Source organism: Staurois parvus, unplaced genomic scaffold, assembly GCF_062004578.1.
Source record: "Staurois parvus isolate SC_StPar_1 unplaced genomic scaffold, SC_StPar_1.0 ptg000851l, whole genome shotgun sequence".
Lineage (NCBI taxonomy): Eukaryota > Metazoa > Chordata > Amphibia > Anura > Ranidae > Staurois > Staurois parvus.
Genome location: NW_028318647.1, coordinates 151,846 through 179,810, shown reverse-complemented (window position 1 = coordinate 179,810; position 27,965 = coordinate 151,846). Strand labels below are relative to the sequence as shown.

At 45.5% G+C, this 27,965-nt stretch overlaps 1 protein-coding gene across 3 annotated transcripts in view; it reads left to right on the top strand.

Annotated features, from left to right (window-relative positions):
* The window catches only part of ABCA5 (ATP binding cassette subfamily A member 5), a 136,551-nt gene that overhangs the window by 83,006 nt on the left and 25,580 nt on the right, over positions 1–27,965 (top strand). For all 3 annotated transcript variants that reach the window (XR_016306666.1, XR_016306665.1, XM_089655587.1), the window contains exons 18-27: positions 660–779; positions 2,791–2,992; positions 6,743–6,912; positions 10,372–10,499; positions 13,356–13,493; positions 16,159–16,272; positions 18,490–18,660; positions 20,330–20,443; positions 23,395–23,532; positions 27,362–27,433. Coding sequence is in view for 1 of the 3 variants with exons in the window: in XM_089655587.1 (XP_089511713.1) it covers positions 660–779; positions 2,791–2,992; positions 6,743–6,912; positions 10,372–10,499; positions 13,356–13,493; positions 16,159–16,272; positions 18,490–18,660; positions 20,330–20,443; positions 23,395–23,532; positions 27,362–27,433 (1,367 nt within the window). In the remaining 2 variants the exon portion in view is untranslated. The remainder of the gene's footprint in view (positions 1–659; positions 780–2,790; positions 2,993–6,742; positions 6,913–10,371; positions 10,500–13,355; positions 13,494–16,158; positions 16,273–18,489; positions 18,661–20,329; positions 20,444–23,394; positions 23,533–27,361; positions 27,434–27,965) is intronic.

Below are 27,965 nucleotides of genomic sequence, written 5' to 3'. Positions count from 1 at the left end.
GGAATTTTTTACGTTGTAGTCCAGTTGAGCTGTCTTTATCCTGGAATTTTCTACATTGCGGTCCTCTGGAGTTGTCTTTATCCTGGATTTTGTTACCTTGTGGTCTGGTAGAGATGTCTTTATTCTGGAGTTTGCTATGTTGTAGTCTGGTTGGGTTGTCTTTATCCTGGGTTTTGTTAAATTGTGGTCCAGTCGAGTTGTCTTTATTCTGGATTTTGCTACATTCTGGTCCGGTAAAAATGTCTTTATTCTGGAGATTGTTACGTTATGGTCCAGTTAAGTTTTCTTTATTCTGGATTTTGCTACGTTGTGGTCCATTTGAGATGTCTTTATCCTGGGTTTTGCCATGTTGTAGTCCGGTTGAGTTGTCTTTATCCTGGATTTTTTTACCTTGTGGTCTGGTAGAGATGTCTTTATTCTGGAATTTGCTACATTGTGGTCCAGTTGAGTTGTCTTTTCTTGGATTTTGTTACATTGTGGTTTAGTTGCGTTATCTTTATCCTGGATTTTGCTATGTTGTGGTCCAGTTGAGTTGTCTTTATTCTGGATTTTGTTAGATTGTGGCTCAGTTGAGTTGTCTTTGTTCTGGATTTCCTTACATTCGGTCCGGTTGGGTTGTCTTTATTGTGTGTTTTATTTCTGTGATCTCCATTTTCTAGGATTGTTTTCAGCCTTGGACAATGACTGCAGCCTGGGAATCCTGACCTATGGAGTGTCGGTCACCACGTTGGAGGATGTCTTCTTCAGACTAGAAGCAGAATCTGAGGTGGACCAAACAGGTAATGATCTCCTGATCCCGGTGATTGGTCCGTTGTCTTGCTCAGCTGGAAATGCTGCAAAAGACAGAGACATGGTCATGACTCCATTCCTGATCCTTAAAGCAGAACTAAAATATATCTGAGCACTACACACCGAAAACACTATTTAACCACCTCACGTCCGGCCGTTGTATATAAACGGCCGGATGGGAGCAGTGCTGGGGCGGGTGGCCATTTATAAGTGGCCTCCCCGCCCCCTGCTTGTGCACGCTCCCATGGAGCGCGCAGCACCGCGATCCAGTGCCCGCTGTGTCCTCTGGACACACTGATCCTTGTACGGGACCTCTGTAGTAGGCCCGATCATGTGATCACTGATTGGCCAATCAGTGATCACATGAATAGTAGTAAGCAAGATGTCACTTCTGACATCATTGCTTACTACGTGTGAAATCTGTGAATGATCACAGAGATCACATGGTACAGGGCCATTCACAACAGCCTTTTACCATGTGACAAGCTGTGACCAATCACAGCTCACACAGTAGTTCTCAATGGTTGCAAGAATGCAGCCAGAAAGGAGAAATGCTATTACAGCCTTTATGGGTGTAAAAGCAATCAGTGTAAAAAAAAAAAATCTTCATCACCCCCCACAAGTAGTACAATGTACCAATAATTTTTGGTTGTAAACTAATTTGTTTTTTTTTTTCTACTTAAAAGATAACTGAATAAATTTTGGCCAAGATTTATGAAGAAAGATTATTTATTTGCAAAATTTTATAAGAAAAACACTTTTTTTTCAAAATGTTTGGACCCCCCACAAAAAAGAAAATCTCCTCCTAGCACAAATACCCCTCAATCATCCCTACTAGCACAATTACCCCCCCCCCCCCCCCACAAAAAAAACAACAATTCTCCTAGACCTAGCACAATCCCCCCCCCAAAAAAAAAAAAAACCCAAAACAATTCTCCTAGACCTAGCACAAATTCCCTCCCTCCCCTACCATATTATCTTTTCTAGAACAAACCCTCTAAATCCCCCTTTATAGCACAAGTCCTCTTCTCCTATACCCCTCATACAGTGGGGCAAAGAAGTATTTAGTCCGCCACCAATTGTGCAAGTTCTCCCACTTACAAAGATGAGAGAGGCCTGTAATTGGCATCATAGGTAGACTCTCTGCAGGTTATTCAGTAGGTCCCTCCGAGTGGTCCTGGGATTTTTGCTCACCGTTCTTGTGATCATTTTGACCCCGTGGGGTGAGATCTTGCGTGGAGCCCCAGATCGAGGGAGATTATCAGTGGTCTTGTAGGTCTTCCATTTTCTAATTATTGCTCCCACAGTTGATTTGTTCACACCAAGCTGCTTGCCTATTGCAGATTCAGTCTTCCCAGCCTGGTGCAGGTCTACAATTTTGTTTCTGGTGTCCTTCGACAGCTCTTTGGTCTTCACCATAGTGGAGTTTGGAGTGTGACTGTTTGAGGTTGTGGACAGGTGTCTTTTATACTGATAACAAGTTCAAACAGGTGCCATTGATACAGGTAATGAGTGCAGGACAGAGGAGCCTCTTAAAGAAGAAGGTACAGGTCTGTGAGAGACAGAAATCTTGCTTGTTTGTAGGTGACCAAATACTTATATTCCACCATAATTTGCAAATAAATTCTTTCCAAATCAGCCAATGAGATTGTCTGGATTTGTTTTCTCATTTTGTCTCTCATAGTTGAGGTCTCCCTATGATGCCAATTACAGGCCTCTCTCATCTTTGTAAGTGGGAGAACTTGCACAATTGGTGGCGGACTAAATACTTTTTTGCCCCACTGTATTTTGAATACGGCCAAAATTGTAGTATTTCAGATATATGTCAATATATTTGGGAAGAATATTTTTAAAATATGTTTCAAATATATTTTCCTTCCATATGGGGTAAAGGTAAAAAAGGTGACCACCAATCATAATCGGCTTTAGGAGCCATATTGCATTTGGAGTGAATTTTTACGTCCCTGAATGATATTATTCTCCGTCTGTTTTTTATTATAGATGGTAATATTTTCACCCATCAGAAGATAGATGATGACAGGAAGTGGAAATCCACGGAAGATATTGACCAGGGCTTGCTGGCCCTTCCGGAGTCCGATCCCTGTACCGTGAGTGGCCGCGCTCTGTGGAAGCAGCAAGTCCGGACCATAGCCAAGCTACACTTCCGCAACTTATGCAGAGACCGGAAATGTATCCGAAACGTGTGAGTATTTATCCGCTGGGAGATAGGAAAGAACACTTAACCCCTTCGCAGCTGAGGATAAAACAAATCATAAGCACAATTTTGCAACTTTTGACGTGTTAGCAAAACCGTCCATATCATCACAACTACTTTGTGCATCCAGGTGGATTATACTGCGGTTTTATTCAGGATCAATTGCGATTTCATTTGGTGTTGAGCAAGGGCGGACTGACAACTCATGGGGCCCCCGGGCAATAGGGGATTATGGGGCCCATGTGTCCTCGCCCACACTCAAACCACACCCAAAAAAGCCTATTAAAGGTACCAGGGGCATCTCATGGGGCCCCCTACTGGCCCCGGGCCCTCGGGCAGTGCCCGATTTCCCAAATGGTCAGTCTGCCCCTGGTGTTGAGTGGTATTGGATATCTCCTGATTTTTTTTAATTATCAAAGGAAAACTGGCCCAAAATAGTAAAAAAAATATTTTTTTTTAATTTAGCTGTATATTTCTTGCTTCTACCATAAACTACCACCAAAGAACAACCCAAAATAAATTCTCCTGCTACTGACGATCGCAGCGATACCACACGTTAGTTTTTGTTTGTACTCATAGTCTGGCCCAGAAACATTAGCATACATTTTGCTTTTTCTTTATCCTGCCTAAAATACACTGATACTAATTTAAAAAAAAAAAAAAAAAATCTGACCCTGACCTTGACCTTTGACCCTGACCTTGACCCAAACACTAACCCTGATCAACCCTGGATTATTATTTTTTTATTATTATATTTATTTTTTTGTACACTTTTTTTTCTCTTTCTGAAAGGACACAGAGAGATACAATTTATCTCTCTCCTCCATTTAGAGAGAGAAAACACAGGGGCAGGCTCCACAGTGACTGATCAATCAGGGGCTATCACTGCGATCAGGTGACCTGGAATCAGGGGTTCCGGGTTCCAATTATTACCACAGGACCCTGGGCTCAGACAGGTACACAAATATGTGGCCCCACGGAAAAAGCCCAGTCCAGTTGGACCACATATTTGCATCCAGTCATTGTGAAGGGGTTAAAGTATACCTGTGGGGTGGGCTAACAACGTGAAAGAGTCAGTCCACCCAAAATGTAGGGGGGTTCCGGTTGTTTTCTTACATCTTTTGATTGTGCATTTCCTCTGCAACTCATATTCAGAATCCCCACTCTCCCCATTGGATTTGGTACTATGGAGAATCCATTTAGAAGAGTGGGAACACCGTGATACCAAAAACTCAGAAGTGAGAGGAAATAGAGCCAGAAGCTGGAGAAAGGACTTCTCACCACTGGGATCCCTAGTAGATAAAAACTCCTTTAGATTATCTATTGCCACAGACATCACCAATTTTGTGAACTGTTTTTGGGTGTACATAGCTGGCTGTCGGTCTGAGTAGCAGATCCCCAAGTTCCTTATAAAGGAAATGCATGGTTGCCTTGTGACTTCCTCCTTTTGCTGATGCATGGGTCTTCCTTTTGCTGATGCATGGGTCCTCCTTTTGGCCAGTGAGTCTACCCATCATATTCCTAGCTGTTATGGTGCCCCCCCCTTGCAGGTGACTTGGGCTCGCTTAAGGCACAAGGTCTAAGTGCCAGTTGGTCTTCAGCAGAGCTCTTGAAGGTGTAGTTAATGGTACAGGTTTCTTTGCTTCAAACTGGCACCAGGTCAGAGTCCTCAGGATCGCCCCACCAATGGGTCTCTGGTCCGGAAGAGTTATGATGCAGGAACTGTTCATGATGCAGAAGACAAGAGGGTAGTGGAGTCCAAGCAGAGGTCATGGCAGGCAAGAGAGCAGCCAGGTCCAGGCAGAGGTCATGGCAGGCAAGAGAGCAGCCAGGTCCAGGCAGAGGTCATGGCAGGCAAGAGAGCAGCCAGGTCCAGGCAGAGGTCATGGCAGGCAAGAGAGCAGCCAGGTCCAGGCAGAGGTCATGGCAGGCAAGAGAGCAGCCAGGTCCAGGCAGAGGTCATGGCAGGCAAGGGAGCAGCCAGGTCCAGGCAGAGGTCATGGCAGGCAAGGGAGCAGCCAGGCCCAGGCAGAGGTCATGGCAGGCAAGGGAGCAGCCAGGCCCAGGCAGAGGTCATGGCAGGCAAGGGAGCAGCCAGGCCCAGGCAGAGGTCATGGCAGGCAAGGGAGCAGCCAGGTCCAGGCAGAGGTCATGGCAGGCAAGAGAGCAGCCAGGTCCAGGCAGAGGTCATGGCAGGCAAGGGAGCAGCCAGGTCCAGGCAGAGGTCATGGCAGGCAAGGGAGCAGCCAGGTCCAGGCAGAGGTCATGGCAGGCAAGGGAGCAGCCAGGTCCAGGCAGAGGTCATGGCAGGCAAGGGAGCAGCCAGGCCCAGGCAGAGGTCATGGCAGGCAAGGGAGCAGCCAGGCCCAGGCAGAGGTCATGGCAGGCAAGGGAGCAGCCAGGCCCAGGCAGAGGTCATGGCAGGCAAGGGAGCAGCCAGGCCCAGGCAGAGGTCATGGCAGGCAAGGGAGCAGCCAGGCCCAGGCAGAGGTCATGGCAGGCAAGGGAGCAGCCAGGCCCAGGCAGAGGTCATGGCAGGCAAGGGAGCAGCCAGGCCCAGGCAGAGGTCATGGCAGGCAAGGGAGCAGCCAGGCCCAGGCAGAGGTCATGGCAGGCAAGGGAGCAGCCAGGCCCAGGCAGAGGTCATGGCAGGCAAGGGAGCAGCCAGGCCCAGGCAGAGGTCATGGCAGGCAAGGGAGCAGCCAGGCCCAGGCAGAGGTCATGGCAGGCAAGGGAGCAGCCAGGCCCAGGCAGAGGTCATGGCAGGCAAGGGAGCAGCCAGGCCCAGGCAGAGGTCATGGCAGGCAAGGGAGCAGCCAGGCCCAGGCAGAGGTCATGGCAGGCAAGGGAGCAGCCAGGCCCAGGCAGAGGTCATGGCAGGCAAGGGAGCAGCCAGGCCCAGGCAGAGGTCATGGCAGGCAAGGGAGCAGCCAGGCCCAGGCAGAGGTCATGGCAGGCAAGGGAGCAGCCAGGCCCAGGCAGAGGTCATGGCAGGCAAGGGAGCAGCCAGGCCCAGGCAGAGGTCATGGCAGGCAAGGGAGCAGCCAGGCCCAGGCAGAGGTCATGGCAGGCAAGGGAGCAGCCAGGCCCAGGCAGAGGTCATGGCAGGCAAGGGAGCAGCCAGGCCCAGGCAGAGGTCATGCCAGGCAAGAGAGCAGCCAGGTCCAGGCAGAAGTCCAGGCAGTTGGCAGGCACAAGGGTAGTCAGGTACAGGCAGTGATCATGGCAGGCAACAGTGTGGTCAGGTTAACAAAACGCAACTAGCTGTTAAGTATTGCACCTCTTTAGCTCTCAGGTAGCGGATGAGAAGACACAGCACCTACCACGTTACTGAAATTGTTACTGGGAACTGTGAAAGTCTTGGCAGGGATTCTGAGAGTACCGTAACACCAATAAAAAAATAAGAAGGATGGGATGTGGTAAAACAGAATGTGGTTGTGTTGTCCTTTATTGAGCTCCCTGGGTTCTGAGGCTGTTTTGGTGATAGGCAAGCCTTCAACCAACATCCTGCCGCATGGGCTCTTTCATTTGGCCATTTTGCCACCTGTCATGTCATCAGATAAGCAAACAAATGGCCAACTAAAGGAGTTCACATGGCAGTCTACCTACGCTGCTGCAACAGAGTCACAAAACATTATTTTGCTAAAGAAAACTGTATACAGTGAGACGTGACGCCAAAACATGCTCAGAATAGATTTCAGTTTTACACTTTAAATCCTTCTGTTCCTTCTCTTCCAGGTGTCTGTCTTTATTCCTTTTCCTGGCTGCCCAGGTCGCAGTAAACATTCTTCACTGGTACAATCACAAGCCTTCCATCCCCATCAAACTGTCTTCTGATCTGTATTTCCTGCGTCCAGGACAGAAGAGTCAGAAGGACCTCAGCAGCCTTCTTCTCCAGAGCTCCACAGGTAACCTTTGGATCCCTAATGTCACTTTAAGGCAGTGTTTCTCAACTCCAGTCCTCATGGACCCCCAACAGGTCATGTTTTCAGGATTTCCCTCAGATGAAACAGCTGTGGTAATTACTAAGGCAGTGAAACTGATCAAATCACCTGTGCAAAATAATGGAAATCCTGAAAACATGACCTGTTGGGGGGTCCATGAGGACTGGAATTGAGAAACACTGCTTTAAGGGGAATACCAGGCACAACACAACAATCAGTAATCTATATATAATGTCAAAAGCCAAATGCCCACCACCCCCTTTTTTCAGTTGCGCCATTTGGAAGAAAAACCTTTGGGCTTGTAACAGGAAATAAACCCTCACTCCAATAAAGTCTTGTTTTGGTGGGTTTAAAATCCTAAGGAACCCTTACAAATAGTCACCCTTATCGAAAGTGACCCTTATATAGCATGGTTCATATACGCAGTGTCCCTTCTCTCATCCACACTGTACTCTAATCCTGGGAAAACACACCAAAACATTCAACAGATCCAAAGACACAAGCAGATCAATTGTTATGCCAATTTCAGCTTTTGCTGGGAGGGTTAAGCCTGTTCCCACCCCTTCTTCTTCCTTACTGGTCCTTTAAGCCTAGTATACATGGGCTGAATGTTGGGCAGCATTGGTAGTGTGTACCAGGTTTTAGTGTGGTATGTGGCCTTAGTGACTAATAGCAAGGCTTGAATGGCCGAAAAGGGTTCTGCCAAACTGTTACAGGAATGTAAACCACATATCCACCAAGGATGGGTAAAAACCTCACCAGCAGTGGCTCTTGGTGGACCATCATAATAATGTTCTTCCTTCTCCTCCTCTTCCACTGGTACCTCTTGTGAGATCACCACAGTAATGTTCTCCCTTCTCCTCCTTTTCTACCACTATCTCTTGGTGGACCATCATAATAATGTTCTCCCTACTCCTCCTCTTCCACCGGTGCTTCTAGGTGGACCACCTTAGCAGTTATTATGTTGGTCCACCAAGAGACAGCGGGGGAAAAGGAGGAGGACCTCCTTTTCCACTGCTGTCTCTTGGTAGACCAACATAATACTGTTTACCTTTCTTCTTCTTCTTTTCCATCGCTGTCTCTTGATGGACCATCATAATAATGTTCTCCTACTATCTCTTTTTTCACTGGTGCCTCTTGGTGGACCATCATAATAATGTTCTCCTGTTTTCTCCTCTTCCATGAGTACTTCAAGGTCTACCACCATAGTAATGTTCTCCCTTTTTCCTCCTTTTCCACTGCTGTCTCTTGGTGGACCAAGATAATAACGTTTTCCCTTCTTCTCCTTTTCCACCGGTGCCTCTTGGTGGACCATCATAATAATGTTCTCCTATTTCCTCTTCTTTCACCGATGCTCCTTTGATGGACCATCATAATAATGTTTTCCTGTTTCCTCCTCTTCCATCGGTACTTCAAGGTGGACCACCATAGTAATGTTCTCCCTTCTCCTCCTTTTCCACCGCTGTCTCTTGGTGGACCAACATAATAATGTTTTCCCTTCTTCTCCTTTTCCACCGGTGCCTCTTGGTTGTCCACCATAATAATGTTCTCCTATTTCCTCTTCTTCCACCGATGCTTCTTGGTGGACCATCATAATAATGTTCTCCTGTTTCCTCCTCTTCCATCGGTACTTCAAGGTGGACCACCATAGTAATGTTCTCCCTTCTCCTCCTTTTCCACTGCTGTATCTTGGTAGACCAACATAATACTGTTTACCTTTCTTCTTCTTTTCCATCGCTGTCTCTTGATGGACCATCATAATAATGTTCTCCTACTATCTCTTTTTTCACTGGTGCCTCTTGGTGGACCATCATAATAATGTTCTCCTGTTTTCTCCTCTTCCATGAGTACTTCAAGGTCTACCACCATAGTAATGTTCTCCCTTTTCCTCCTTTTCCACTGCTGTCTCTTGGTGGACCAAGATAATAACGTTTTCCCTTCTTCTCCTTTTCCACCGGTGCCTCTTGGTGGACCATCATAATAATGTTCTCCTATTTCCTCTTCTTTCACCGATGCTCCTTTGATGGACCATCATAATAATGTTTTCCTGTTTCCTCCTCTTCCATCGGTACTTCAAGGTGGACCACCATAGTAATGTTCTCCCTTCTCCTCCTTTTCCACTGCTGTCTCTTGGTGGACCATCATAATAATGTTCTCCTATTTCCTCTTCTTCCACCGATGCTTCTTGGTGGACCATCATAATATTGTTCTTCTTTTTCCTCCTCTTCCATCGGTACTTCAAGGTGGACCACCATAGTAATGTTCTCCCTTCTCCTCCTTTTCCACCGCTGTCTCTTGGTGGACCAACATAATAATGTTTTCCCTTCTTCTCCTTTTCCACCGGTGCCTCTTGGTTGTCCACCATAATAATGTTCTCCTATTTCCTCTTCTTCCACCGATGCTTCTTGGTGGACCATCATAATAATGTTCTCCTGTTTCCTCCTCTTCCATCGGTACTTCAAGGTGGACCACCATAGTAATGTTCTCCCTTCTCCTCCTTTTCCACTGCTGTATCTTGGTAGACCAACATAATACTGTTTACCTTTCTTCTTCCTTTCCATCGCTGTCTCTTGATGGACCATCATAATAATGTTCTCCTACTATCTCTTTTTTCACTGGTGCCTCTTGGTGGACCATCATAATAATGTTCTCCTGTTTTCTCCTCTTCCATGAGTACTTCAAGGTCTACCACCATAGTAATGTTCTCCCTTTTCCTCCTTTTCCACTGCTGTCTCTTGGTGGACCAAGATAATAACGTTTTCCCTTCTCCTTTTCCACCGGTGCCTCTTGGTGGACCATCATAATAATGTTCTCCTATTTCCTCTTCTTTCACCGATGCTCCTTTGATGGACCATCATAATAATGTTTTCCTGTTTCCTCCTCTTCCATCGGTACTTCAAGGTGGACCACCATAGTAATGTTCTCCCTTCTCCTCCTTTTCCACTGCTGTATCTTGCTGGACGTACATAATAATGTTCTCTCTTCTCCTCCTTTTCCACTGGTGCTTCTTGGTAGACCACCAAGGTAATGTTCTCCCTTCTCCTCCTCTTCCACAGATGCCCCTTGATGGACCACCATAGTAATGTAGTCCCTTCTCCTTCTCTTCTACCGGTGGCTCTTGGTGGACCATCATAATAATGTTTTCCCTTCTCCTCTTTTTCCACCAGTGCTTCTTGGTAGACCACCATAGTAATGTTCTCCCTTCTTCCTCCTCTTCCACTACTGCCTCTTGGTGGACCACAATAGCGATGTTCTCCCTTCTCTTCCTTTTCCACTACTGCCTCTTGGTGGACCACCATATTAATGTATTATAATATAACTCTCCTCTTCCTCTACTCTTCTTTTTCTGTTTTGCTGACAATGTTTATATTCAACACAGATGCAAATTATCCATCGTAAAGCTTTGGCCTTTTTTCTCCACAGGTGCCAGTATAGATGAGATAATTGACCACCTGCACAGCCAAAGGATAAAGGTGGACCTGATGAATGGGACTGACTATATGTCTGTCGCTCCTCACAGTGGCGCTTTGGATGTCATTAGTTCAGGAAAGGTAGGAGGGTGTAAGTAGTGAGTAGAGTACAGCATGCACCGCATTTATCCAATCGCTGGCGGGAAGATGTGAAGTGGGCCAAAGGAACCATCATACTCAATTCTGTTCTCCCCCTTGGCCATTATAGACCAAACCGCATTTCCACTATAGGCCTCTTTATTCGGCAATAATTAAGAACAAACAAGGCTTTCTTTTGGCAATAATGTGTGACGGGAGTCACTTTGGGTGGGGGGCCCATGGAACCCAGCTCACTTTGGAGAGGTGGGGAGACCCCTGTCTCAGCTCCCCATATCCCTCTTATGTGTAAGTCACCCTGTGCCTGTTAGGGGTACAGGGTGATCTGCCCTAATATTGGGGTGGGGGGTTGTTGATTGTTTAATGCCATGTGGTTGCATCCCACTGTTCTATTGTGTGTTTTGCTTCTATTATGGGATGTATGTGTTTATGTGTATAAGCTTAGTGGGGGGTGTCTCCAGCAGCCCTCCCTCCTGATGGGACTGTCTGCTGGTGTGAAGTTTGAATACAGGTGTGTCTCTTGTTGCTAAGTGTAGATTGCCCCGCCCTGTGTCATTATGCAGGGAGGAGGGATTGTTCCCTGAGTGTATGAAAAGCCAGTTCGAGTTTCAAATAAAGAGCTCCATGTTCAGACAGACCGGTGTCACCTAGTCTTGTATGGTCGGCTGTGGTGTCTGGGGTCGGTGTTCGGACGGGGAAGCGGTATTCTAACGGAAGTACCCAAGCGCAGTCTGGGGTCGGTTCTATTACATGTTGTAAACATTTTTTGTTTATATATTCTCTAGGCATAAAGACATAAAAAAAAAAAAGTGCTAAAAATAGAGAAAAAAACCCAAATGGTTGCATTTTTTTTAAGTGTTACTATGAATAAAAAGTATAAATTTGATTCTATAGTGTGTCCTGACATTGCAAAACTGTTTCTGGTGCAAAGCTTGGCAATTTGCTGATGAATAAAGGCACTTTTTCTTTCTTTTTTTAAATTTTGCAGAATTTTTAATATGACACAAAAAATTAAAAAAATGGATAAAAAATAAAAATTAATTATTAATAATAAAAAAAAGGTTAAAAAATCAGCGGAAAAATAATAGCTAAGGGGATGAAAGAGTAAATTAGGAGTGATTCGGGTTAATAAGGGGTTAAATGGGAATGCAAGTTAAAAAAAAATCTTTTTTTTTTTTTTTCTTTTTACTTGTAGCATTTCTTTAACCGATGTTATATAGAGATAAAATGTCACAGCATTGATCTTAGTAGGAATGAAATAGTAAAAACAATGTAACAATAGATTGTTACAATGTATTAGTCAATGACATTTGCAGGTGTCATTATAGACAGGCTTGGCTGCATTTTGGCAGCTGCTGCTCCATTGTAATACAAAGCATCTCGGATTGATAGGCCGCAGTGTTACTAAACCCCCCGCAGTACAATCAGTCTGTAGATGCAGTAAAGCATGCTTGTTATACTCACTGAGGAACCTAAGGGGTTAATCCTCCGCATTGTACAAAAAGGCTGTTTGATCCTGTCTTCTCTGATCCTCCCCTTCTTCTACTGTCCCCAATCCATCTGCTGATAGTACAGAGCTCTAGGAGTCACTCTGCACATGCTCAGTTTAGTGTGTATGGTTAGAGAGTTCTTTTTTCCTTTGGGAGAGAGCATGTGATCAGCACAGGGCCAATCAGTGCTGTCCAGACAGAGGGTCAGGGGTCATGCAGCCTCATAGGTCAGTCAGAGCAGAATGAACACTCCTCCTACAAGCTTTAATCCATGCTCTGCTGGCCACTGATAGAAGGTGCGTGACTGCTATATACTGCTGATGAGAAAATGTATTTAGCAGTTTATATTTACTAAAATAATTGCATTTCCATGTTCTGTGTACTGTGGGAGATCAGATATAGTGAATGCGGGGTCCGGGGAGAGCAGATATAGTGAATGCGGGGTCCGGGGAGAGCAGATATAGTGAATGCGGGGTCCGGGGAGACCGGATATAGTGAATGCGGGGTCCGGGGAGACCAAATATAGTGAATGCGGGGTCCGGGGAGACCGGATATAGTGAATGCGGGGTCCGGGGAGACCGGATATAGTGAATGCGGGGTCCGGGGGGGAGAGCGGATATAGTGAATCCGGGGTCCGGGGGGGAGAGCGGATATAGTGAATCCGGGGTCCGGGGAGAGCGGATATAGTGAATGCGGGGTCTGGGGAGAACGGATATAGTGAATGCGGGGTCCGGGGGGGAGAGCGGATATAGTGAATCCGGGGTCCGGGGAGAGGGATATAGTGAATGCGGGGTCCGGGGAGAGCGGATATAGTGAATGCGGGGTCCGGGGAGACCAGATATAGTGAATGCGGGGTCCGGGGAGACCGGATATAGTGAATGCGGGGTCCGGGGAGACCGGATATAGTGAATGCGGGGTCCGGGGAGACCAGATATAGTGAATGCGGGGTCCGGGGAGACCGGATATAGTGAATGCGGGGTCCGGGGAGACCGGATATAGTGAATGCGGGGCCCGGGGAGAGCGGATATAGTGAATGCAGGGTCCGGGGAGAGCGGATATAGTGAATGCGGGGTCCGGGGAGAGCGGATATAGTGAATGCGGGGTCCGGAGAGAGCGGATATAGTGAATGCGGGGTCCGGGGAGAGCGGATATAGTGAATGCGGGGTCCGGGGAGAGCGGATTAAGTGAATGCGGGGTCCGGGGACTAGTCTTGGTGTCACAGGATGTGAATCTCTGCCTTCCCATTGTGTTCTATAGAATCCACGTCAGTACATTGTACAGATAATGAGTGGGACTGATTCCGGCACGTCTAGAGGGGTCCTCACTGCACCGTCTTGTGTTTGTCTTCCAGTATTTCATCTATGAAGCCGTGTTCAATAGTACCATGGTGCACTCCCTACCTGTCCTCATTAACACCATCAGTAACACTCTGCTGAGACAGCTGCATGTCAACGAGAGCATCCAAGTGTGGAGCAGCCCTTTCCCCAAGGTGAGAGCTCATTCCATTGCGACGCACCTCAACCGGAGCCTTTTAAAGGGTCTTTCCTCCAAAAAGTGGTATTTTTGTTACAGGTGGAGCCTGGTGAGCTGTGTAGTAGTGTCGGGATTGATGTTCGGGTGAGGGGCGGAGTTACCATTTCAGCCCCCGGGCAGTGCCCGAGGGCCCGGGGTCAGTAGAGGGCCCCATGAAATGCCCCGGTACCTTTTTTATAGGCTTTTTTGGGTGTGCTTTGAGTGTGGGCAAGGACACAGGGGCCCCATGATCCCCTATTGCCCGTCGGCCCCATGAGTTGTCAGCCCGCCCCTGCCCTGGTACCTTTCATTGTTTTTTTTCATAGGCTTTTTTAGGTGCGGGCGAGGACACGGGGTCCCCATGATCCCCTATTGCCCGGGGGCCCCATGAGTTGTCAGTAAGCCCCTGGTTCGGGTCCAACATAAATTCGACTCAAACATCGGTCATCCATGTGTTCGGCGAACACACGATCGGTAAGGGTGTTCGGTGGGCTATTCGCCTGCTGCACCCCACAATGCACTGAGCCCTGGCAGTGCATTGTGATTGGCCAAAGCAATGCGCTTGACCACAGGTCAGGTCAGGTGCAATACCTTAGCCAATCACAGCACAATTGTACCCCCCCACCCCTATGTGACGCCATTGACTGGGGCATGCTGGGTCAGTGATGTCACAAAAGGGCGGGGTCACCCGGTTGATGTCACTGGGTGGCCCTGCCCCTTAGATGTGTACAAACGTTCAGGCAGGAGCCAGCGTCCAGAGCGCAGCCTTTTTTCTTTTTTCGGGCCAGTGATGGCGGCGGGCATCGTGATTGATGTTGGATGTACTTTTGGGGACATTTTTTAAAATTTTTGTTGTTTTAATAAAATACTTGTCAAAGGCTGTCTCTTTTTTTTGTGAATGGGTAGTGGTACCATGTACCCCATACTCATTCACATGGGGGGGGGGCAAGATATGGGGGCTATCTTGTTAAAGGGGGGTTCCAGATTTCGATAAGCGCCCCCCCTCGCCTGCAGACCCCAACAACCACAGGCCAGGGTTGGGGGGAAGAGGCCCTTGTCCTCATCAACATGGGAACAAAGTACTTTGGGGTGGAGCCCCCCAGCCCCAAAGAAACCCCCCCATGTTGAGGGCACGTGGCCTGGTATGGTTCAGGAGGTGGGGGTTGCTTGTTTACCCCCCTCCCTTTCCTAACCTGCCGGGCTGCATGCTTGGATAAAGGTCTGGTATGGACCAAAATCTAAAAAAAATAAAATGGCGTGGGGGTATCCCCCAAAATCCACACCCTTTTCCGAGCATTCAGCCCAGCACGTTAGGAAAGGGGGGGGTGAATGAGCACCCCCCCTCCTGTACAATACTTGGCCACATGCCCTCAATATGTGGGGGTGCTTTGGGGCCGATAAGACCCCCTAAATGTGGCCAATGGTTGTGGGGGTCAGCAGACGGAATCTGGAAGCCCCCTTTTAACAAGAGAGCCCCCAAATCTTGCCCCCCCCCCCCGTAAATGAGTATGGGGTACGTGGTACCACTGCTCATTGACATAAAAAAAAAAGTGTAAAAAATGACAGATAAGGGTCTGGTATGGATTTGGGGGGGGGACCCCCATGCCATTTTTTTTTATTTTGGTGTGGGGCTTCCCCTCAAAATTCATATCAGACCCGAAGGACGTTTTTTTGCTACATTTTTAATTGCCGGCAATTCTTTTTACATTCAGCTGTCAGTGGGGAACCCCGCTGACAGCAGAAACATTAAAGCTTGGGTTTCACTACTAAAATACCACATGACTAAATAACATGTTTTAGTAAATGCCGAGGTTTTTTTTGGAAAAATGCTGTGTGTGATCTTACCACATACCCGGATGGCGTAAGATACCGCTTAGTGAATTGGGACAATTTCTTTTTTGGGACAATTGGGACCATGTTTCTGCTGTCAGCGGGGTTCCCCACTGACAACTGAATGTAAAAAGAATTGCCGGCAATGAAAAAAGTAGCAAAAAAAACCATCCTCCGGGTCTGGTATGAATTTTGAGGGGAACCTCCATGCCAAAATAAAAACAAACCGGGGCGGTTCGAGGTTCACGGTTCAAAGTTCACGGTTGAACGTTCATTAGGTTCAAATGTTCAACCACAAACCAAACGGGGGGGGGCCTATCACTGCTGAGTGGCCAAAATCAAAAGCTCCCTGCCATAATTTGTGGCTCTACTTCTGTCCACCTGCTTTGGATGATCCCGCCTTTGTGTGTCCAAGCTCCCTCGTTAGGAGACCTCTAAAAAAATCCATGGATGGTGGGAATGCCAGATAGTTGGCACAGCAGTTGGGCCCATCCAGGAACTCACAGATAGAAGTACATGAGTCAAGAAATGACTCCTCCCCTTAAACTTCCCCCTCCTCTGTTCAGAGGGCCTTGTAGAGCATCAGTCAGAGAGAGACAGTCTGAAGGTAGGCAGCACCTGCCAGGTCTTCTCTTTAGAAACCCAACAATGGAGCTTCACCTCGGAGGGTTTGTATGACCATGGAGCTCAGCAATGAAAAGGTTACTATTCTCTCCATGAAATAAGCCCCGTGTGCATGTATTGGAGAGAGGGAGTTTCTCCCGTCCATCAGAGCCAATCACACCCAATAATTGTATCCTTTATGTCTTCAGGAATACCTGGATGTATCATTCAAGATCACTCTGTACTTCCTGGTCATTTATCTGGGAATTTTAGCTGCTGGGATGTTGCCTTATTTTGCCATGGAGAACATCTACAACCACAAGGTAAGTGCAGGAACGCCGTACATCCAGCGTTCACCCCCAACAGACCCTCCATGCCATGCTGCCCACAGCCTGGGGGGTGACGTTGCTCCTTCAGTAGGTCTACACAGGGCTGGCTTGGTGGACAAGATGCCAATTTCCCACCATTCTCCATCTCCAGAAACAGTAGAGAAGGCATGCTCACCCTTACTCACCTTACGTCTTGGTTCGTGAATAAGGGGGTACCACCGGTCCTCCTGTAAGGGGCCCTGGCCAGCAGGGGGGCTCAGGCAACTGGGTGAATCCGATGTGGGCAGGGAGGGTGATCGGCATGGCAGGGGTGCAGTTACTGGAACCGATCCCCTGTATGGCTCTCTCTGCCGCAGCTGAAAGCCGGCTTCTTCTCCTCCCCCTCCCGCTGGGTTTCAGCTGTGGCATAGAGAGCCAAACAGGGGATTGGTTCCAGTAATTTCCCCCCATCACTCTCCCTGTGCACCAATCATTTCTCAATGCTGCCCAAGCCCCCCTGTGTGACCTCCCCCTCAGTGCTGCCGGGTTCCCTCTTCTCCTTCCCACCGGCAGCTGGAAGCACACAATAGGATCCTTCAGGATGGAGACTGGGGGAGGGGTCCGGTAAATATGTCACATGTACCAGCCCCTTCCTTTCATGAATGAACACAATGAGTGATCAGTACTCACTGTGTTCATTCATAAGTGAAGCATAGTAAACTGTGTTCATTTGAAGGGCTCCTCTCAGGTTGACTGTACGGGGCCCCATGGTTTCTATGTCCAATCACATGCCACTCCCAAGCGAAGAGAATTGACCGGTAGTTTGGGTATGAAGAGCATGTGACTCTGTCTGGAGAGGCCGTCCCATAATGCAGTGCTCAGAACCAATTGCCAGACTCCAGGACTGTCACATGGGGTCAGAGGGAGCGTCCTTCTCCCCGTGTAAGCTCCAAGCAGAGGGACTTAGAGCTCACAGGAGGTTTTTGCTCCTCAAGACGGCAAACAGAGCGAACAGAAGACGACTAGAAGAGCAATGGAGTCAACCTGTTACTTTTCCCTTATTAAACGATTCAGCCAAATAAAATGTAGCGACTCCATCCTAATCGGGGGAGGGAAAACCCCCAGTGCAGGGGCGGGCTGACATTACTCCAGGGCGGATCCATGGCCGCAGTGGAGGAATGCAACAGCACCAGTCACTTTAGTTGTTTCCAAGTTTTTTTTTAGACATGCGCAGAACAAAAAAAATGTGTTTCTTTTTTTTTTCAGATCGATTCAATAATGCAGGCCATACGTGGATCAAATTCCAAACGAATTTTCTTTAGAAAATCAGAAATTTCATGCATTTTGTAATCCGACGGCGCCACCATTGTTTTTGAAATTGAACCACCCAAGCCTTCAATTTCACCCCATGTTGCTACAGAAAAGAATTTTCGTGGCCAAGAATTTTCTTTTCTTTCCAGATCACGGCCCACGCTCATTTCTTTTTTTTCATTTATATTTCTGGCACGATTCTCTCATCGTTGATTTGAAAGTCATTCAGTTTTCCACTTTTGATTTTAAATTCTAAATGAACCGCACATGTCTAGTGTTTATTCCGGCAGCTCGCATAGAGAGAGGGTTAGGGCTTGAGATACCTCCAGCACATGGATTCCACACTCCGCCACACTCCTCCTCCATCCAAGAGAGGGCAGACTCCTTCACCTTCCAGTAGGACTTCTCTCCCTGGTTCCCCACCTTGAGTGCAGTACACTCCTCGACCAGGCAGGGCAGCTTGAGGATTCTATCTTAGCCCCAAACGGGTTTCTGGCCTAGTCAGCACAGGTCTACTGCACACACCTCCCCAGAACCCCAGGCCACTCCTCAATTATTTATATCCTTCCCCGGCATGCTCCGCTGTCAATAAACCTCCTAGTGGTTGGCCAGAGGGGACATAATTATTCATACATTTTACAGGTTCCTTGCCAATTTCCCCACGTTCCAGTGACCCCCATTGGCAGCAACCCTGAGCTTAGAGTAGAGCCAAGTGGCTGAACCTAATTTTCTAGTCACCTCTGCTTATCCCAGGGTGGCTACATTTCTTGTGATGGGAAGGATGTTTAGTCTCGCCTCCCAACTTCCATTTCCTAATGTTTTTTTTTTTTTGTTGTATCTGTTGATACCTGAAGTCTATATCCATTGTACACCAGCAGTTGGTGGATCGATATTACTTGTCCATCTCATTCCCTACACCAGGTGAAGTCCTACACCCAGCTGAAGATGTCGGGACTCTACCAGTCTGCTTATTGGGTCGGACAAGCTTCGGTGGACATGATTTTTTTTCTGCTGATCCTCTCCATCATGCTGGGAATTTTGTTCATCTGCAATAAGGGAATTTCACTTTATGCCGGGACCTTCGTCACCTTGGTGAGCTTCCGTATTTCTCGTCCTCTTGGCTGTACGTCTCCTTTAAACCTCCCTCTCCTGAGCGCAGAAGAATTGCAATCTGGAGAGGAATGTTTTGGCCAAAAAACGCCAAATGCGGCTAAAACCCATGGCTAGGCGCTTGCGGCGTTTAGCGCTTGGGCAATAATTAATTTAATTAGCAAGTTCTCTGGCCAAGGAAATGAATAAACCTCCAAGCACTAAATGCGGTATCGTGTTTTTGCCATGTGTGGCATTTTTCTGAGTTACCGTAGAGTCACCATCTACGGCAGTTCCAGGGGACACGTAATAGTAAACCAACAGGGTGCGCTTAAACTCCAATGTGAACCAAATATAATTAGTGACCAAAAATATTAAATATAAAATATAAAAGTCCAAATAGTAACATTGTGTTGCAGAGAAGAAAAACTTCTTAGTGTCCAACAAATTTCACCGTGTGCCAATCCACCACCAAATAAGTCACAAGTGACATCTTGCTTACTACTTTGCATGTGATCACTGATTGGCCAATCACTGATCACATGATCGGGACCTCGTACAGAGGTCCCGTCCGACGATCGGTGTTTCACTGTGTCTGGAGGACACAGCGGGCCCTGGATCGTGGTGCTGCGCGTTCCCAGGGAGCGCACAAAAGCAGGGTGCAGGGAGGCCATTTATAAATGGCCACCTGACCCTGCACTGCCACCGTCCAGCCGTTTATATACAACGACTGGATGGGAGGTGGTTAAAGGAGTGGATCTATATTGCCGAGTATTCCCTGCAGAGTATTGCTCCTTGAATATACGGATACTAGCTTCAGTGCTGTTTCATCCTCCCGCAGAGTATTGCTCCCAGAGCAGAACGCGCTTATTCTGATTTATAATTTGATCAGCATATTGCTCTGGTGAGTTCATTTAGTTCATTTAGTGGGGGGTTGGCACATGATGAAATTTGTTGGACACTAAGAAGTTTTTCTTCACTGCAACACAATATTACTATTTGGACTTCATATTTTATATTTAATATTTTTGGTCACTAATTTAATTTGGTTCACATTGGAGTTTAAGCGCACCCTGTTGGTGTACTATTATATAAGTTAGGTTTGCAGCTGTGATTTTTATATTTTTTTATGTTTTTCACTTTATTGTTGTTTTTTTTTTTCGTGACGCTATCCAAAAATATTTCCAGGGTACACGTAGCCGAAGGTTGTCCTAGGGATTTCTCCTTTCCATTTCAGTTTGATTGCAATTTTCCTTTTATTTCAATAGACTTTATTTAAGCTGTCATTAATTCTATACCATAGACAGGAATGTTGGTGCTGCCTAAAATTATATGTGGGAATCGGAAAACAATTTCATGAACCGAAGGCACCTGCGATCAATACAGGCCCAGTTTAGAGATCGCTATTGACCGAGTTCTGGCAGTCGATTAAACTCCTACATACATTTTAGTTTCTGGTGATTAATTTTCGATCATTTATGCAATTGCTGGTAAATTGTACTGTATGTGAATGAAATAAACTAAGATTTACCATGTCTGTGGCCAGCAAAACCAAAAAACTATGACAATAGGGCAGCCAAAAAGAGTCCGCCCACGAGGGGCGAGTTGTGTCCCTCAAAGAATATTGGAGAAAAGGAATTTATTGTGAGTCAAGCAATGCTTTCTATTTCAGGTCTTCTGTATGATCGGCTACATTCCCGCGACGGTGCTGCTAACCTATGTGGCTTCTTTTACGTACAAAGTCATCAGTGACACCCGGCAGTGGTGGTCCATTTTCTTTTCTATGGTATGTACAATGTGCGATGGCTAGGTGCCTTCAAGGGAATAAATATTTTCAATAATTTTTAAGATCAATCATTTTCAATATTTTCAATCATTTTTAAGATCAATCATTTTCAATATTTTCAATCATTTTTAAGATCAATCATTTTCAATATTTTCAATCATTTTTAAGATCAATCATTTTCAATATTTTCAATCATTTTTAAGATCAATGAAGATCAATAATTTTCAATATTTTCAATAATTTTTAAGATCAAAGAAGATCAATCATTTTCAAGCGAATAAATATTTTCAATCATTTTTAAGATCAATGAAGATCAATCATTTTTAAGATCAAAGTAGATCAATCATTTTCAAGGGAATAAATATTTTCAATCATTTTTAAGATCAATGAAGATCAATCATTTTCAATATTTTCAATCATTTTTAAGATCAATGAAGATCAATCATTTTCAATATTTTCAATCATTTTTAAGATCAATGAAGATCAATCATTTTCAAGGGAATAAATATTTTCAATCATTTTTAAGATCAATCATTTTCAATATTTTCAATCATTTTTAAGATCAATGAAGATCAATCATTTTTCAATATTTTCAATCATTTTTAAGATCAATGAAGATCAATCATTTTCAAGGGAATAAAAATTTTCAATAATTTTTAAGATCGATGAAGATCAATCATTTTCAATATTTTCAATCATTTTTAAGATCAATGACGATCAATCATTTTCAATATTTTCAATCATTTTTAAGATCAAAGAAGATCAATAATTTTCAAGGGAATAAATATTTTCAGTCATTTTTAAGATCAACGAAGATCAATTATTTTCAAGGGATTGTAAGCTCAAAAGAGCAGGGCCCTCGAACCCCTCATGTATTGTATTGTTACTGTCTTGTCTCATGTTCTGTCCCCCCCCCGCTACTGTACAGCGCTGAGCATACCCTTTGGCGCTATATAAATACTGTATAATAATAATAATTTACAATCATTTTTAAGTGATCAGCTAGATTTTAATAATGTTGCCAGACTGTGTTAGGCCCCTTTCACCCGAGCGTTCCGTATGTCTGTTTTTCTTCTGTCCATTTACGGATGAAAAACGAACACCCATGTATTTCTATGGACGAGAGGATGATCATCTTTTTACATTCATTAATGTCTGCATTTGTTAACATCCGGGTTTTTTTGAAAGGAAGAAAACCCTATTTTTCTTCTGCCAAAAAACCCCAGAACGGACGAAAAACAGATGTCAATGGATGAAAACGGACCAAAAAAGGATGTAAACAGACTGAAAAACAGATGTAAGTCGATGTTAAATGGATAAAAACACGGATGAAAAAACGGATGTAAACTCATCCATTTTTTCTATGAAAAAACATGACTGAACTGATGAGAAAAAACCGGAACGCCCGTGTGAATGGGACCCGTAATGGTTTTTTTTTTATTGTATCTTTGCACAGAGTGTAATTATTCTGTATATGGACATGGGGCAAACCATATCTGCTCATTACTCAGGATCTGCTTCCTGCTTGGCAGCTTTTACTGCCTTTATTTTGGAAGCAGGTTACAATGGATTCTCTTTGGTGGCCGGTGAAGCCAAGTGGTGGCCATTTGATTCATTCCATTGTTAATAAAAAAAATAAATATTTTTCCTATGTGAATTATTGATGAAAGTGATTCTGTGTTTTCTACAGGAGGTCTAAATAAAGTGACTGTCTGTGAGATGTATCAAAGAAAACAAAATGTAAAAAAAAAAAGGAGTTGTAGACTCAACGCCACTAATCTTGTCAAGAAAAGAGGGAAGGTGTGTCTAAAGATAAACTGCCAAATATTGAAAGCCAAGATATTCTTTAACCTAATTATTGAAATATTAACAAATGTACACAATATATAGGTAAAAATCGACTTTGGGCAAGTATTTAACATGAAAATGTTAAATTAACATTTTTAAACTGAATTTTGTTAAAAATGGACTTTGGGCAAGTGTTTAAAATTAAAATGTCTAAATATATAGACTGGCAAGTATTAGAATCGAAGGCATTCTATAATTTAATGATGCAAATAGCAATAGAGGTACATAAATTCAGTTTACAATGTTTCATTTCACATTTTAATTTTAAACACTTGCCCAAAGTCCATTTTTAACAAAATTCCGTTTAAAATTTAAAATGTTAATTTTAAACACTTGCCCAAAGTAAATTTTTAACAAAATTCCGTTTAAAAATTTTAATTTAAAATTTTAATGTTAAATACTTGCCCAAAGTCAATTTTTACCTATATATTGTGTACATTTATTGATATTTCGATAATTAGGTAAAAGAATATCTTGGCTTCTAATATTTGACAGTTTATATTTAGGTACACCTTCCCACCTCAATGGTTAGTGATGTTGAGTCTACAACTCTTTTTTTTTTTTTTTTTACATTTTATTTTTGCTGATAGATTTCACGTACCGAGGATTTCCACACTATATATAAGAACATTTAGAAAAAGGCTAAGGTTGGGACTGTAAAGGAACTTTTGGGATAAATACCTGTTTGTGAGGTGCCCACACATATTGAACCTACCTACCTGGATACTTGGGACACTCACTTACTGGCAGTGTAAAATCATCCTGCCCCTTCCTGTTTCCATACATTCCTATTGGCCAGTCAGACAGCCAAACAAAGTGATGGGCCAGTAGGAGTGTGGGGACAGAAAGGAGCAGGAAAGCTCTGGAATTGTCATAGCTTTGATGATGGAAATAGTCCAGCTTTTGGGCATCTGAGGAGTATAAAAAACTCGGTGAAGGTGCATCTAGTTGCCCAAACTTTCTACCTACCGTACTAGAAGTAATAATTTACTTTATTTTTAGGTTTGAAACGCTTTGGTTACAGTTCAGGTAATTCTCGTTATAAATGATAGTATATTTTTGCCCCATTAGTCACTTTCCCTTCCTTCTTCTCCATCCTTCAGATGTGTCTGATCACCATCACCGCGGTTGAGCTTGCCTCGGTTATTGGGAACGATTTGATATTTACCATCTGCCACGACCTGTTCTCCTTATTTATCCCCATCTACCCACTGATTGGCTGTTTGATCTGTTTCCTAAAGGTAAGAATGGGGTGGGGGTAGGTGGGTTTGGCTCTTCTGATTCTTCAGATCTCAACATTTATTTGATGATCGGCAGACAGTTCCTCACCAGAGCTATCCTACAGAGCCCGATGAAAAAAGATCTCTCTGTGACTTCATTGGTTGATGGTTCCTCCATAAATTAGCCATAAGGTTGGCGGGATGCTTCCTAGCCACCAATCCTCCCATCACCCTTTATCAGCTGTTGTGGACTAGGATCGGGTTTGGGGCTAATGGCTGTATCCGGCAGATACTCCTAGCAGATGACACGGGTTCATCTAAACTTTGCATGGGTGCCCTCCAGCTGTTGAGTCCCATCATGCCTCTGCCTTTGGGAGTCATGCTTGTAACTGTCAATCTTGCAATGCCTCATGGGACTTGTAGTTTTGGCAACAGCTGGAGGCTCTTCTGATTCTTCGGAACTCAACATTTATTTGATGATCTGCAGACGGTTCCTCACCAGAGCCATCCTACAGAGCCCGATGGAAAAAGATTGGATATGCTGAAGTCTGGTGTGACTTCATTGTTTGTGGGTGCCTCCATAAGTTTAGCCATAAGGTTGGCGGGATGCTTCCTAGCCACCAGTCCTCCCATCACCCTTTATCAGCTGTCGTGGACTAGGATCAGGTTTGGGGCCAATGGATGTAGCAGTAGAAAGGTTCACGCATAGTTGGCAGGATATATACCGGCAGATACTCCTAGCAGATGACACGGTTCATCTAAACTTTGCAAGGGTGCCAAGCTGGCGGCCCTCCATCTGTTGAGAAACTACAAGTCCCTTCATGCCTCTGCCTTTGAGAGTCATGCTTGTAACTGTCAATCTTGCAATGCCTCATGTGACTTGTAGTTTGGCAACAGCTAGTGGGCCACCAGTTCGACACCAGTGATAAGGTGTGGTGTCCAAGTACTAGCAGGTATTCCCCAGCTCTACCAATGGTGGAGATGGGTTGTGCTGTATGTTAGTACCAGGTTGTGGTCCTCAAGATCGCCCCACCAGGAGGTGAGCAAGCTGGGGCCCAGTACTAGCAGGTATTCCCCAGCTCTACCGATGGTGGAGATGGGTTTTGCTGCATGTTATTACCAGGCTGTGGTCTTCAGGATCGCCCCACCAGTAGGTGAGCAAGCTGGGGTCCAGTACTAGCAGGTATTCACCAGCTCTACCAACGGTGGAGATGGGTTTTGCTGCATGTTAGTACCAGGTTGTAGTTCTCAGGATCGCCCCACCAGGAGGTGAGCAAGCTGGGGTCCAGTACTAGCAGGTATTCACCAGCTCTACCAACGGTGGAGATGGGTTTTGCTGCATGTTAGTACCAGGTTGTAGTCCTCAGGATCGCCCCACCAGGAGGTGAGCAAGCTGGGGTTCCGTGCTAGCAGGTATTCCCCAGAGCTACCGATGGTGGAGATGGGTTTTGCTGCATGTTATTACCAGGTTGTGGTCCTCAGGATCGCCCTACCAGTAGGTGAGCAAGCTGGGGTCCAGTACTAGCAGGTATTCACCAGAGCTACCGATGGTGGAGATGGGTTTTGCTGCATGTTAGTAACAGGTTGTGGTCCTCAGGATCGCCCCACCAGGAGGTGAGCAAGCTGGGGTCCAGTAGCAAGTAGGGATCAAGCCAGAAACATAGCCAGTAAACAAGCCAAAGGCTGGTAACACGTAGTAGTAGGTTTGGTTCAAACAGGAGCATAGTTATGAACAAGCCAAGGGTTGATAAGGATTGGTAGCAAAGGTAAGGGCAGCAGCAGGAATGCAAGGCGCAAGATATTGGCACAATAATCTGACAAACCAGGAAGTGCAGACATGGCTTACTGTGAATCAGGAAGTTCATTGTAGGAGCAAAGGGTTCAAGGTTCAGTAGAAACAAGACACAAACAAGATTGTCAAAGGAATCAAGCAGGAAGATGTCCAGCATCCCTGGTGGTACAGTGAGAAGAACCATAGGCAAAGGTTCAGACCTGGATCCAGACATCAGCCTTCAACGTCACTAAGATGCCGCTCTTACAATTTTGTTTAATTACAATATTGGAACTGATCATGTGATCACAGTAGACCCTTCCAGGTCACACATAGGTCAATATACATGCAATTGAAGGTCGTGTACCGGCAAACGAGAATTCTTTATTCCAGAAGAGGCATCATATACTGTAGCTCTACAATAACCTTCCTGCTCACAATTTATTCAGTAACGGCTGTAGTTCCTCTTTGGTGTGGCTGGCAAAACCCAAACCTGGGGCCTAAAATATGTACAACCTTGGCCTTGTGTTCCATGGATGGAGAGATAACGGGATGGGTCATAGGTATATTCAACTATATGCACGTGGCCCTGTGATTATATACGGGTGGCATTTGTCTGTAGGTTGTTTTAGAGTCTAATAAAGTTTTTTGACGTTTTTTATACAGCGCCCCCACATGTACATCATTATATTGGGTTTATTTCATACTGGGAGGTCTGGATCAGCCTCATATAGAGGTCTGTGCAGGGTAAGAGTCCTCAGTTACTTCTACCTGGAGGTCATTGACTCACTACTTTCATATTTGTGAATTTATTGCGATCTCTCCGTTTAGAGGAGGTATTCCGATCTCCAGCTTCCTTTGCGGCTCTGGAATGTCATGTGACCAACAGCCCCAAAGAAAACACAATGGTAGATCCAGGGAATATCCGATTGCCTCTCGGGGGGATCAGGAAGGAATTTTGTCCCCCTGCAGGAGCAAATTGGATCGTGCTTTGCTGGGGGTTTTTTTTGCCTTCCTCTGGATCAACTGTGGGTGTAGTGTGTTACCAATTGTTTTCTTGGTGACTGTGGTCCCAGCTGCCTGGAGATCATTGACAAGATCCTCACGTGTAGTTCTGGGATGATTCCTCACTGTTCTCATGATCATTGACACTCCACGAGGTGAGATCTTGCATGGTGCACCAGACCTAGGGAGTCTGACACTTGTTTTGTGTTTCTTCCATTTGTGAATGATTGCACCAACTGTTGTCACCTTCTCACCAAGCTGCTTGGCCATAGTTTGGTAGCCCAGTCCAGCCTTGTGTAGGTCTACAATCTTGTCCCTGACATCCTTGGACAGCTCTTTGGTCTTTGCCATGGTGGAGAGTTTGAAATCTGATGGTTTGATGGCTCCTGTGGACAGGTGTCTTTTATACAGGTAACACAATGAGATTAGCAGCACTCCCTTTAAGAGACTGCTTCTAATCTCAGCTTGTTACCTGTATGAGAGACACCTGTTAGCCAGAAATCCTGCTGAATGATAGGGGATCAAATCTTTCTTTCCCTCATGAACATGCAGATCAGTCATCATTTGTTAGACGCATTTATGCTGAAATTGTTGTTGTATTCTGTCTCTCAGTGTTACAATACACCGAACATTCGATTTTCAGACCGATCATTTCTGTGTGAGGGGCGAACATTCAGCATCAGCAGGGGAGCAAATACGCATTTCCTTCACTGTAATGTAACTAGATGTGAAAAGGAGCATCACAGTAAACCCCACTTTTGACCTTGGCCACCAATCACTGTGGGCCCACGTCTTGTTATGCATGGTTTCCTTGCCCCCCACCATGACAGGGCCACTCGGTTGGGTTTGCCCCCCTCAGGCCAAAGCTTTCCAGTCTTCTCCAAGTACACCAGCATGGCTCTCCTCAGGACCTACAGAACAGAAGCGGGTGCGCAGCGAGGTTTCCTTGCGTTGTATAACTAACCCTGAAAAGATGACTTCTTCGGCCAGACTAGTCTTTGGTGTTATGAGGGTCAGTGGGGCTCTTTCCCCGCAATCACAGCACCTAATCAGAATTATTTTCTTCTGTTTTAGAAGTCCTGGAAGGTTTCAGGGGATGAAAACAGCTACACACAGCTTGGCCGGGTGCTGGTGGCAGTTCTATCTGTAAGCTCTCCTCTTTATGTTTCATGTCTTTAGTGTTGGTTTTGTGACATTTATTATAAAATATTCGGTTGTTTTTTGGCTCATGCTCAGGTCGTATTTTCTAGGTGATATTTCATATCCGTATTGTGGCCACCAGAGGGCAGCAGACCGTTTTCTCTGCTGTTAAAATATACTGAAGCCTGACTACACCTTTTTTTTTTTTTGTTTTGGAAATAATTTTTTTTTTGTCTGTGTCTCCATTGGGGGGGGGGGGTTCCCTCACTTCCTGCCTGTGACACCCATGAAAGAAATGAGGGGTGCAGTAGTCGCTGTCATCTGTGTTGTGTTTACATGTCCTACAGTCCAGGGGCGGACTGACCATTTGAGCACTCGGGCACTGCCCGAGGGCCCGGGGTCAGTAGGGGGCCCCATGAAATGCCCCTGGTACCTTTTATAGACTTTTTTTGGGTGTGCTTTGAGTGTGGGCAAGGACACAGGGGCCCCATGATCCCCTATTGGCCCCGTGAGTTGTCAGTCCACCCCTGCTACAGTC